Here is a 12823-nt window from a genome sequence, read left to right as displayed (position 1 = left end):
AACAGATGGTGATTTTTTGTGCTGTTGCCTAATGCCTTGACTTTCTCTGTATTGCTAATTGCTTCTTTTATAATTTCCTCAGCCTTGTCCAAGCCCCGTCCTCACAGTGATGACTACACAACCATGAGAAAGGTGCCACCCCCCAAACCTAAGCGCAGTCCCAACACTAAGCTGACAGGCTCATATGAGGAGATCAACGCTGTAGCACCCCACATCCACCAGCTGCGCCCTGCTGATGTAAAGCTGGCCTTGCTGTCCCGTGCTGGGGGATTTGGAGGGTTTGGAGGTTTGATGCAGAGAGCAGCCTCTGTAGATGCCCCACAAGGGGTAGGACTGAGCCTGTACCAGGGCCAAGACGAAGAGGACGTGTACATAGAGATGCTGGGCTCCCAGCCACGGGCTCGGAGCCTCCAGGAGCCCCCTGATAGCCCTGAGCAGGCTGACTCAGAGGCTGTCTATGAGGAGATGAAGTATTTCCCTCCCGAAGATGGTGGAACTCCTGCCGCTGTGGTTACCAAGGCAGCCAAACGGGAGGCTCTAGGTTTGGGCCTGGTGGGATTAGGGACATCTCCTCCTCAAAGCGGGGAGACCAAACGGATGGCTGCAGGGGTGAGCGCTGCCATGGACATCACTCACCCGCAGAGCACGTCCAACAACGGAGCTCCCAAAACTCAGCATGGAAAAGATGGTGGGTGTGACATCCCTGCTCCCTTCCCCAACTTGCTTCCCCATCGTCCACCTCTCCTGGTGTTTCCCCCCTCCCCCGTCACCTGCTCTCCTGCCTCAGATGAGTCGCCCCTCACCCCACTAGAGGTAAAGAAGCTGCCTGTGTTTGAGACAAACCTGAACTATGCTACTGGCCCAGACAGCCCCTTGTCCCCACAGTATGCCCGCCAGAGGGCTGACTCCTCCCCTAGCCTCACTGTCCTCATGCCAGAGAAGAAATCTACACCTCCACTCACCCCTCCACCTCCACCTCCTCCCCCCAATGCCCCACCTCCCCCCTACAGACCTCCTTCACACTTCCCCTTCCCGCCTGAGGCCAACTTCCTGGCTCTGACACGAGCAGCATCTGTCACAGGGAGCTCAGACTCCCCCAAAACCTTGTCCTCTCAAAGGGCCAGTGGGGAACCACTTGGGAAGCCACCTCCCTACTCCCCAGTGAAGATGTCTCGCACTGAGCCTCGGAGAGCACACTCATGCTCCTCCTCTCCCCTGCTGTTCAACCCAGCCAATGGCAGACCCCTGACCAGCCCCCTGGATGAGCTCAACACTCTGTTCAGCTCTGGACGGAGCCTGCTGAGGAAGTCCACATCTGGCCGCAAGATGAGAGATGGAGGTCTGTCAGTAATGCTCACACACACATGCACACCCACACTCACACACTGTTACACACATCTAAAACACTACAGTTTTGAACACCAGCAAAGGAAATACTGTTTCTCCTTCCGTCTTTCTTCCAGTCATTGTTTTTAAATGCATCTACATTCATGGATGAATGGTCCAAACCACCAATATGTGAACCTGTTGGTGTGTGAGTGTATGTGTAGGGGGTAGGGGTTAACCTTTGCTTTGTTGTAATTTTTACACTGTGTCCCATTAAACCCACCTGAATGGGGTAATTGTATGTGTGTGCGTGTGCCCGTGCATTTGTGCTGAAGTGCATGTGTCCATTATGTATATATCTACTGTGATGAGTTCATGCTCAAAGGCTCAGCCTGCTCTGTGCCACATGATTTATTGGGTGCTGGGTGATTACCTTCTGTACAGCAAGAGTAGTGTAGGGTTGTAGGTAAGTAATAACCCCCTCTTTTTGTGTGCTGGTGTGGGTCTGTGTGCATATGGGTTTACACACATGCTCTGTGTTTGAGTGGTAGGGAGGTGAGATGCACCAGCACCCAACAGCCTTTCTCATAAATCCCCCTGTCTCTACATATAGAAACTCCTTACACTGATTCAGGTGTTGTAGCCAGCCACCCTGTATGGCCCACTTGAGGCAGCCCATTTGTTACAGTCTGCCAGTGCAGTGCCCTTTGGCTGCTGCAGCTGCCTTCTAACATGTTACCTAATGAGCTAGCTGGTGTAGCCCACTTAGCATCACGCTGCACTGTAAGTATGATCTAGCTGTGCTGGCGTGTGTTGTAGCCGGTGCACTACATGCAGAGCACACACAGTCCGTGTGACACTGATGCAGAGGTTGACCTTTGCAAAACAAGGCCAAACGTATTTGTCACACATAGTCAATGAAAAGGGAGGGTCCTCAGGTCAGAGGTTTCCAACCCACAAAGAGATTACTTTGTGGTGCTTTTATGAAAGGGACGTTCCCATTGATACTGCAGCACAGTCATATGAGAGAAGGTAGAAGCTGTGTTGTCCCACGGTGTTTTTTTCTGAGTCTCTGTTTCCTCCAAGTGTATTAGTTGTGGCTGGGTTAATAATACATGAGCAGAAGAATGATGAGGATGGGTATCAAATATTTAACAGCTCACTCACTTCTACTGAAGGCAGTGTGACTACCCCGCAGCAGCAAACAGGACATCCAGAACAGTTAGAAAAATTGTAAATAAGTGAAAGTATTAGCTGTTTGTGTCAATAATCAGTCATCTTGCTAGAGGCTCAAATTATTGTGGAGCTGCTTGATTTGTATAAGACACCATTGTGTCATACTTCTATAACTGTAACAAGATCAAGGGGCAGGAAGCTGAACTCCTTATAAGAGACGGTATGAGAGCAAGTGCTCAGTCTGACGCATATGCCTCATGTGACGTCTGGTGCTTGACTCTTCGTCAGCACCTGGACCTGCGCAGGAAAAGCGCTGGCATCATGGAAACTGTGTGTGTGACGGGAACCTGGCACTGGGGTTCACAACCTTGCTGTTATTTTGAGTGGGCAAAGCAAGGCGGCCCTCTTAGATCAGAGCGCAGAGGGATGCCGAAGGGCTTAACAGGATGGTCTACTTCCGTTCCCTCTCGGCTGTTAAATGGCCAAATGTGATACCTGATGCTGTGGGAGTGGCCAGGGGTTACAGTTGCTATCCCAGACATCTCTGTGAAGAGCAGCTGCCTCTCCTGTCCTCCTCCTCCCCTTCCTCATCCTCAGGGAATGAGAAAACCACAGGAATGCCAGGGGAAGAGGGCAGGTGGTCAAGAAATCACTGTCATGAGACACCTCCTGCCTTAGCAGCAACATACAAATTTCCAAAATTGGATAAAAGTCCAATTCTCCTTCATTATAGTCTTCGTACAAATCCAAATACTCACTGTGACTCATCTCTTCACAAGTATGCAGACTTCACATGGCCTCCCTCTCTCTACCTGGCCTTTTGTCCCTCTGAAACACACACCTCCCCCATGGGACCTATAGTAGAGTTTGCTAAGTTTATATTTAGGCATCTTGTGACCATGGGGGGGTCCTGGAGGCACTCATTCTCAGTGTGAGACGGCAGCTGACGAATTCCCATTCACACTCCCATACACATACACAGTCATTTACTCATTCAGTGTGTGAGAGCATGTGGGCCCCCGAGGAGCAGAAGCCGGGGCAGAGGCAGGTCATGTGGAGTCACCTTCCTACCAGACAGAGTGGATTAATACTTTTTAAAGGGCTAGATGTGCAAGGAGGGCTGGGACTAAGTGGAGAAAAGATGCCAGGAATTAGCACATGATTAGCTGAATTATAAAACTGTAAAACATTAACAGAATTAGAAATATTTTACAATATTAACAGTTAAAGAAAGATTCTGCACTGTTGCTGTACCCCACAAATACATTGCTGATATTATGCTTGGTGGAATGTGAATATCTACTGTATCCAATGTCCACTGTATACGATACTGACATATGTAGTGTGTTTTCCTTTGGCTATTTTCTTCCCAGGATTCAATTCAAATATCAATCTGCCAGGGAGGGACGATTGTGGCTCTGCTCCCACCTCACCATCTCTGCAGCTACAGGACAAGAACGCCAACAACCACTCTCCACACTCCCCAAGCCCCGCCCCCGTAGAGAATGGCAACCAGATCTCCAACGGTAACCGAGTGATATTCAAATCACATTATTTTTCACATAGATGGCTCACTACATTGGCCACATGGATCCATGCCGAGGGTGAAACAAATAATACATAGTGGAGCAAAAGCAGTTGTTTAATAAATAAAAAAACAGGAAGCTAACACCTCTGAAAAAAAGGTTATATTACAAATATTGAATAGGAAATCCAAGAATGCACAAAACGAATATCAAGTCCAGGTTGAATACATTTTGAATGTTGTTACAAAGGAATGTAAATCTAAATTTGCAGAGCGTTGAACTAAATGATGGATATCAGACTGTTTACAGTTTACCTAAAAGCAGCTAAAAGGCCACATGATCCTGAATATATAAAAGACTACTGCTGTAATTAATGTCGTATAAAGTCCTACAAAGTGGCTAACACCACTGACTGTGAAGTGAAGAAAGTAATCTGGCAGGACAGACTAAGCTGTTAACACTCCTTTTACCCTTTTGCTCATGTCACAAGAAGAAGTCACATAATCACTTAAATGAATCTTAGTGATGCCTGAAATAAAAGCACCATACAGGCAATGAAGAAGACGAGGAGGGTCTGAGAAATAAGGAAAGGAGAGCACAGATCTTCCAGCTGCAGCCCAAGAGTGATTACAACATTCCTTGCTCAGAGAGACTGACAACCAGTGTCTTTCTGCATGAGGAAAGCTTTTTCAACCCCTCTGCCAATTGCTTGTGTTTGAAGGGTGAGGTGTCCTTCAGTCTGTACCTCTCTGTGTGTGGGAGGATCTCCAGTCAGTTGTTGGTGCTTTGTAATGTGCTTTTGATATTGTGTGTTCAGGGTCGCTGGAGGACGAGAGTCACGGCAAGTCAAACTCCTCCAGCTCCAGCTCTCTACACAGACACATGGACAGCCATCACACTCAGGTGAACACACACAGACAGGCACCTAAAAGCACAAACACTGACAGCTACACACATAAATATGCATTATGTAAATGGTTTATTATTGCACTTTTCATTTCAATTGAATGTATAATTGTCAGATGCTTTATACCAATGGCGACAGGTTCCATTTCTAACACCTTATGTAACTCACAGACCTTAACTGACTGCTCGTTTAAAACCTGTGACTTGCACACACACACACACACGCTCACACATACATACACCCACACTTACTCACGCACAATGACAGCACAACTATATCAGGCCTGTATTTTGTTTTGGGCTTGTTGACATTTTGAGTGGTCAGGAAAGTGGCCTCCTTTGAACAACATGTATCGCTCCTGACATGTGAGCTTTCTCCGGCTCTGTAGACAGGTGTATGGTTACAGGATTGAATTTAATGTCCTGCACGGTTGCACACGCGTGTGCGCACACACACACGCAGCGTCTGATATGTGCAATTGATAAAACTCTTATGACCAAGTGGAAACCATCTTGAGTGAAAGAACCTTTTAAAAAAAACTGAGACACACCACAAACTGATAAACACATGTATTTTGGAAAGCTTTAATAATTTCAAGATTTAAAGATGTAGGGGCTTACCAGCTTGATCGCACGCGGCATACAAGACCTCTACAGGGACACAAAAATAGAGACACAAAGCTCTCATGTGCTGCACCTTCACCTCAGGCAAAAAGAGGAACTCAATAGGATTTGTCTTTTATCAACAAAGACCAGCAGCAGATTATCTTTTGATCTGCACTTTCTTTTGTCTTATTAATCAATCATTGAACTAAAAAAGATCCACCCTTGCCCTGTGAGTAATAGAAAGATTTAACTCAATATTATAACTATAGAGCTACAACCCTCTGAGAACTCTCGTCATCCTTTTTGTCTGGCCACTAAGTCACATACACATGCTGAACAATTAGCTTAGTACTGAAAATAGCTTCTTATAATGTCCACTTTAAATCATTTCATCCCATTGGATTTTAATTGTTACAACCTGACAAGTATGCACTGGGAGAGAAAAGACGAGATCTGGATAGAAATTATACACTCACAATCCCTGAGCGGCCAATGTAGACACCGACTGTGTCATGTTCTGGCTCCGTTGCGGCTGCAGGAGACCGGAGCGTCTCACAAGCAGCTCTTTTCCCCGCTCTGCTATCTTTACACACTGGATGTATTTTTGGCGAAGTCATTTTCATCTCTGAAGCGTTAAAATTCACTTGTGAATGTCTGCATTTATTGGCAATTCCCTTAAAATAGAGTTCAAGCTCCGTCAGAAGTATTTTTATTATTATTATTTATTTATTTTTCCAATTCATTTTATTGCAACTCATAAATACTGATGTTGATCTGCAGATAAAATCGTCATTTCATACTCACGACATCGTCTGACAAAATAAACAAAAGTACAAGTTAACGACAGAAACTGATTGACGTTGAACTGATCGTTGCGAACGGGAAACAGGACATCAGGACTCCTTGTAAAACCATCTGTGAGAGTTAAATTTGTCTTTTCATCCTTGCGCAGTTGCGTTAAAGTTTGTTAAAGCAACAAAAGGTTGTCATATTCATGTAGAGCCACGAAGCATCTGGTACACATCTAAATGAGCTGCAAATGTGTATCTATACAAAACAATATTAGAAATGTGGCTGCTGAGTGTGGCCGGAACACACACACACTTTCTTTCTCCCTGCTGTTACCAGGATCATGTCTACAGGCTGAGCAGTGAACCCACAATCTCGAACAGGAAATGATATTTATTTAAGACATCGGCTGTCAAAACAATAATTGCTCTACAGATGTTGCTGTGGTAGCCTGCAGCGTCCACACTGTAAATGCTCTCCACAGTACTCTGTCACTGTGGACTCCAGGATGCAGCTGTTTGGTCCTGGACAGTTTCACCACATGGAACCTGATTCATATTCATCACAGACTTCATGCCTCAGTGATTGAGTGTCACTGTTAGTGGTGCGTGAACCACAAGACTGAGCAAAGCACGTTGTGTCCCATTTTCAGAGAAGCTAAGGACATACCATTCAGAAAACACTGCCTCTAGAGATGTGAAGGCACACTGTGGATCCACTTCACAATCCTCAGGTCGACTAAATGTTCAGGGTGAACTCGCCTTATGCATCTTTGAAGCTTGTCTGAGTGTCTGGGATAAAATACTGATGTGCCAGCACACCCTGTTTAAGGCCGCCTTCTTATAGCCTTCAAAAAAGTCTGAAGCACATTCCTGCTGCTAATGTAATAGTTTAGTTTTTATCAGAATATGTGAACTATTGGGCTGTTCTCCTGTGTCTCTCTTTCTCTCTCCATCTCCCTTTGACTGTAATGAGCTTGGCTGTTACTCTCACTCCCTCCTTTATCTTCCAGAGGGGTCATCTCAACTTTTCTCCATTCGGTGCGGGGGCCGCCCTCTAAAACAGCGAGGGGGGGGCAGGGGGGGGCTCACTGGAAGCCCTGTTCACATGTAGGGATGTGGTGAGTGTATGTCATTCCTCGCTGCTCTCCACCCATAATAGCAGTGTTTTTCATAGACCCAGTGTGGGATCATGACAGTAATGATTCTCATTTTGAAAAACCTCAGAAGTTTTGTCTAAGTTTAAAGTAATACTCCACCCAAAGTCTATTTTTGGAGTATGAATGACTTCCCTCTTGTGGACTTTAAAGGTGGCTTTATAACATTTTTAGTTTGCTCTTTCATGAAGAACGGAGGCTGTGGTCATCTTGAATTAATTGCCGTTACAATGGATTCCTATAATAACAACAGTGTTTTCTGATCCAAATATTCAAATCCTCTGAGGAAAAATCTTGAAAACCACTGCTTTACCTACATCATTTAATTTTACTGTGTTTGTTTACTGTGTTCTTTGTCCTTTAAATACTGGTCTGGAATCAGATTAGCTGACTGAAAAGTCTGATCCTAGAATCGGTAACGCTGCTGCTTTTTTCCATATTCGTTTTATCCCCTTTTTATTTCTGAAAAGAAACTGCAGCTCTTGGGTTCAGCTACACTCTCTGCATCTGTACACCAGCACATTATCACTGTCAAGACATTTTATTCACACTATATGATAGAAGATATTCTGATCACGCTGTAAATCTTGCCTTCTCGGAGTGCTTTCATGTATTTTAATTCTTATCTACTATAAAAGTGACAGGAGCTGTTCCATTTGAAAACCTCCCTTTGTGTCGATTACTATAAACTTGTGGCTGAGTTAAAGAGAGGAGATTTCTCACATTTGCTACATTTTTTATAAAACATTTTTTCACTTGAGGCAACAGCATGACAGTCAGCATCTTACAGGAGCAGTTTCAAGGTTGCACGTGCTGCAAAAAGAAAATGCAAGAAATTTATTTCAAGAATGTTCTGCCAAGATTTTCCACATTTTAGTTGAAATTGCTTTTAGTCAAAATGACCATGGAAATGCAGTTTATTGGATATTGGTCAAACATGTCAATATTGTGCATTCCTAAAGATGAGAGGTGATCAGTATTGATCAGTGTTCATGTAATGCATCATGTAGTGGACAGTAGGCATCTTTGTTTCCTTTGACGCTGTCCTTGAATTAACATATGCTAATGCACATGCAAGTGAGCATGCATACCAAAACTGATACACATGGATTTTTACTGCTAACGGACACTCAACAAAGTAGAGCTGCGGTTTTTATTGTTGCTTATTCATCTGCTGCGATTTTATGTTGCTGAATCCATCACACGACCCCCTTTTTTAAAACTTTTCTAAAAATCTTTTTCCAGATTCTTTGTTGTCACTGGTGTAACATCCAAGTAAATATAACCTTAGAAGTCACTCCAGATCTTCATCCTCATGTGTCTGATATTATCTCTGGCCAGTGTTACCATTGAAACGTTGACGGAGAAACACTTTTATCTGTTTCTTACTTCACTAATCGGGTGCGTTGTCTGGAATAAGTTCATTACCTTGAGTTCATTCAAGAGATGGGAACAACTCTGTGACCCAGAATGCCTTTCAATTAGCTGCATTCCAGACTGTGTTTATGTAGGATTAGTAGATCTAATGGGATAAATGAAAAGGAAAGGATGAAGGAAGAATAGGGGGGCGGATAACTCAGTTAGGAATGAATGGACTGGCTTGTTTTGGTTCCTGTAGTTAGTAGTCAACAGCAGTCTAGACTAATCATATAAAGAATAGATGGACTGTCTGTTTTGCCAGTTAAATGATTGGATGGTACAGAGATTAATATTTTTTGTTTTCCCTTCAGACAAAGGCTGAAGTAATAAGATTCAAAGTGAGAGAAGGACTGTGCCACATGTTTGCTCTTCATAATAACGACACTTTATGGATGAGATGGACAGAGATACTTGATGTCTCTGCATTAATCCCCTATGTTTGCCAGCGTTTAAGCATATGTGTGAGTAAAGGTATCATGCTCGTTTCTCTGAAATCCCCAGTCACCCAACCTATCCGGTAAATTTACAGCTAAGAGCTGACACATAGGTCATCAATGACCACTATCTCACCCTCTAATCAATCCCTCTCTTCCCTTCGCCCATTGCACTCTCCCCCCATCAACCAGTCTGGGTGAAATGGTCCTAGAAATCTCAGTTTTAGCTTCTTCGAAAAATATCTAGAACAGGTATTGTTTTTTTATTGTGTTTTCTTGATGCACCTAGTTTATTAGGTCCAGGTCCAGTTTAAGTAACAGATTCATGAGTTTGAATGCTTATCAGACAAAAAAAACACTGCAAATAATCTACCAGGAATTTGCCCTTGCACATATTTGATTGGCCACCAAGGTGTTGATGAATGGCGGAGCATTGCATCCCGTAAAAAGATGTTTAACTTCTTAGTCGGACGACCTTCCATTGTTTTTGCCAGAGCCCTCTGCATCTGCATCCCACACTTTGGGGAAGCCCCTGTTTTGTCTTAACACAAAAATCTCAGAATTTTCAGAATTTGGTGTGGATGAATTTGGCTGGTCTGACTAAAGCTCTGCAGCCAGGTTCTAGCTAACATTATCGCTCTTGGTTTTGGAATGAGATGTTCAACAGTCACACATAAGTGTGATGTTTGAGTGTCCACATGCTTGCCATAAGAGAGAGTTTTAAGTATGAGGTAAATGTAATTTCTAAATGCAGCAATACCATCTTACCTTGATGTTGTGCTGACACTTTGAAGATGAGCATGATTAATATTTCCAGGCATCTATTCCACAAACTATGAATGTCTCAAAATGTTCTTCTATCAGAATTATTGGATTGTTAAAACTGTATCTGATTCTGATTGCATTGAGTTTGTGTGTGTGTGTGTGTGTGTGTGTGTGTGTGTGTGTGTGCGTGTGTGTGTGCGTGTGTGTGTGTGTGTGTGTGTGTGTCCATGTACAGTCATGCTTCGCAGAAGGACACAGTGTTCCTACTTGTCTACTGTTCCAGTAGCTGGTGTTCCTGGCTGGCGCCAGTGCAGAGAATAGCCTGGGAGGGAGGTGTAAATTATGGATTAGGTCGTTGAGTATTGTGCTTGTGCAGGCAATCAATCTGTATGTGTGAATGTGTGTTTGTCTGCGTGTGTGTGCATATGGACACTCACAGGTGTGCGGTTCTCCAGATATGTGCATGTGATCCTGGCTATGTATGTCTGTCAAAGTATGTAATGTGTTCAGTGTGTGTTTATTGGTTTGTGTGTGTGTGCCTGTGGCTTTATGGCAATGTCTACGTGGAATGCACCACTAAATGTACTGTATGCTCTGCAATATGTAGAGAAAATGTTGCATTATAGTTACTGCTGACTTGATTTAGCTCACAGCTCCAACTCCAGCAGAGACAACAAACGGAGGAGTGGGTAGAGGGAACAACTGTTGCAGGAAACCAGTTATAAAGGAAACTGCAATTACAGCCATCAAATCAAGGGGTTATCATGAATGAACCATAGAATGTAAAAAAATAAGGATGGCAATGGCAGGAAGGGAAGTCAGAAAGCACTGTGACACAGAATAACACATTTTTGCTTTTGGTGTTTTCGTGGAATTTGTTGACAGAAAGAAAAATATACAGTAAAGTGATGCCAGTCTGATCCTTTAAATCTCATCTCTGAGCATGAGGGAACAGTTTGTTGCAGCCCATCAGCTGCCACCATTATAACCTCCAGCTCCTAATCTGGTCTGGATCATCAGGGCTTGGTCCTGTGGCTGGTATTACTGACGGAGGGAGATTGGAATTCCTGTGTGATTGATTTAACCCCATATTGACTGGCAGATGACTGATGATGTGCTCGATACAGAATGATGTGCGTGTGCATGTGTGCACTTTTGCGTATTTGACCTGAGTGTCTGTGAGAAAGAACAAGAGCCACTCGAGGTGCTCACTGCACAAGGGTCCCTAGTGTAATTCACGAGATCTTCTCTGATCATGTGGGGGGTCCAGAGACACAATATGGAAATTAAATGCTGTTAAAGCTGTCAGTCAGGGAAGGGATTCCCCCTCACTGCTTCCCTCTGTATCAACTGTCTCATGAGATGGCTCAGTGCCAGCCCCAGATTCCTCTCTGTGTTGTTTATTAGAGTGATTCATGAGAAAAAGTGTCCTACTTTAAGAAGAGAGACCCAGCCCAGCAATCACTGCCTCTTTCAAGATGACAGATCAGACAAAATTGTCCTATTTTTCTTGCTCTGTAGGTGGTAATCTCTAATGGAGACATGATTGGAAGATTTTGAATCTCTTTTGTCCGTTTTTAAGATGCTTTTTTTTTTTTTTTGTCTTTTTCATAAAATCCCTGCTTGTCATTCACACTTCCCTCTCCCTGCCACCTCCAATCACAGCGTGGTCATTACAGCTTTCTGTCATCTATCGTCGGTACATTCAGGAGAAAGTCATTATTCAGTGTGTGATATGTAAAATGTTCTATTCTTTCCTCCTCTCTTCCTCCATCTCTCCTCTAGGTGTTCCAGCGGTTACGTCTGTCCAACGGGGATGAGAGTGCCGCCCTTGGGGAGCTTCTGCAATGGCGGCGAGCGCAGTGTGAGGGGCGGGGTAACTGGAAGCATCGTCCACCTCAGTCCCCACCCCTGCCCCCCACACTGCTCTGGACCAACAGGAAGGCCTCTCCATGAAAGAGGTTGTGTGATGAAGTTCCCCCCTCTCTTTCTCTTCAGCCACACTCGCACATGCTCTTTTTTTTCTTTTTTTTATGTGGACCAAGTAACCTCAATGCCCAGGGGCCAGGTTAAAGCTCTAAGCCCCAAAGCGTGAGCCTCGTCCCTGGGCTGAAGGTCCTGCCTCTGCGCCTTTGACCTTGACTGTGGAGGATTCCCCGACCTGTATGATAGAAGCTCAGTACTCTGTGAAGATGAGTGGAAAGCAGACACCGTAGAGGTTCATGGGGAGCTGCTTTTCTGGTTTTTGTGAACAAAGATTTTATGAACAAGACAGTCAGACAGAAAAATAATGATCACATTATTTATTTTCAGTTCCTCTGAGACTAAATGTATGGTGAGGCTGAATTAAAGAGCAGACTTGCAGTGTTTTCATAATAGTCAGATACTAAATGGCCCTTTTAGTCTGTCTGTATCATAGCCATGTTGTTCTACTGCATTCAAAGGAGCTCCACCCCCAAACATGGTGCTGATTATACTTGACATGCTGTCCTGTGATGTCCCCATGAGTGCTTGTGTGTGCACCCCCAGAGTCTCAGTCCTCTCTGAAGTTTACAAGTCAGCCGACGCCTTCGGACACCTCCAGTTTTAGCATCATTGTACTGGCTTAGACATGGGAGCTTTTCAGGTACGCAGCTCTCACTTAGCCTCCCACGTTTGGGCTCTAAGTGCTACTGCAGCCTTGGCAACTAGTGACCAGGGGTCAGGGTAACCTCAGTAAT

At 44.4% G+C, this 12823-nt stretch overlaps 1 protein-coding gene across 1 annotated transcript in view; it reads left to right on the top strand.

The window, feature by feature from the left end:
• myo16 (myosin XVI) overlaps positions 1 to 12059 on the top strand; it is a 77389-nt gene extending 65330 nt beyond the window's left edge. The window contains exons 32-35 of the mRNA XM_070914898.1: positions 83 to 1339; positions 3876 to 4028; positions 4846 to 4931; positions 11889 to 12059. Coding sequence (XP_070770999.1) covers positions 83 to 1339; positions 3876 to 4028; positions 4846 to 4931; positions 11889 to 12059 — 1667 coding nt within the window. The remainder of the gene's footprint in view (positions 1 to 82; positions 1340 to 3875; positions 4029 to 4845; positions 4932 to 11888) is intronic.
• The last annotated feature ends 764 nt before the right edge of the window (positions 12060 to 12823 follow it).

This window comes from Enoplosus armatus, chromosome 11 (genome assembly GCF_043641665.1).
Source record: "Enoplosus armatus isolate fEnoArm2 chromosome 11, fEnoArm2.hap1, whole genome shotgun sequence".
NCBI classification, from domain to species: domain Eukaryota; kingdom Metazoa; phylum Chordata; class Actinopteri; order Centrarchiformes; family Enoplosidae; genus Enoplosus; species Enoplosus armatus.
The sequence above is the reverse complement of the archived record's forward strand: the minus strand, read 5'-3'. Positions and strand labels throughout refer to the sequence as shown.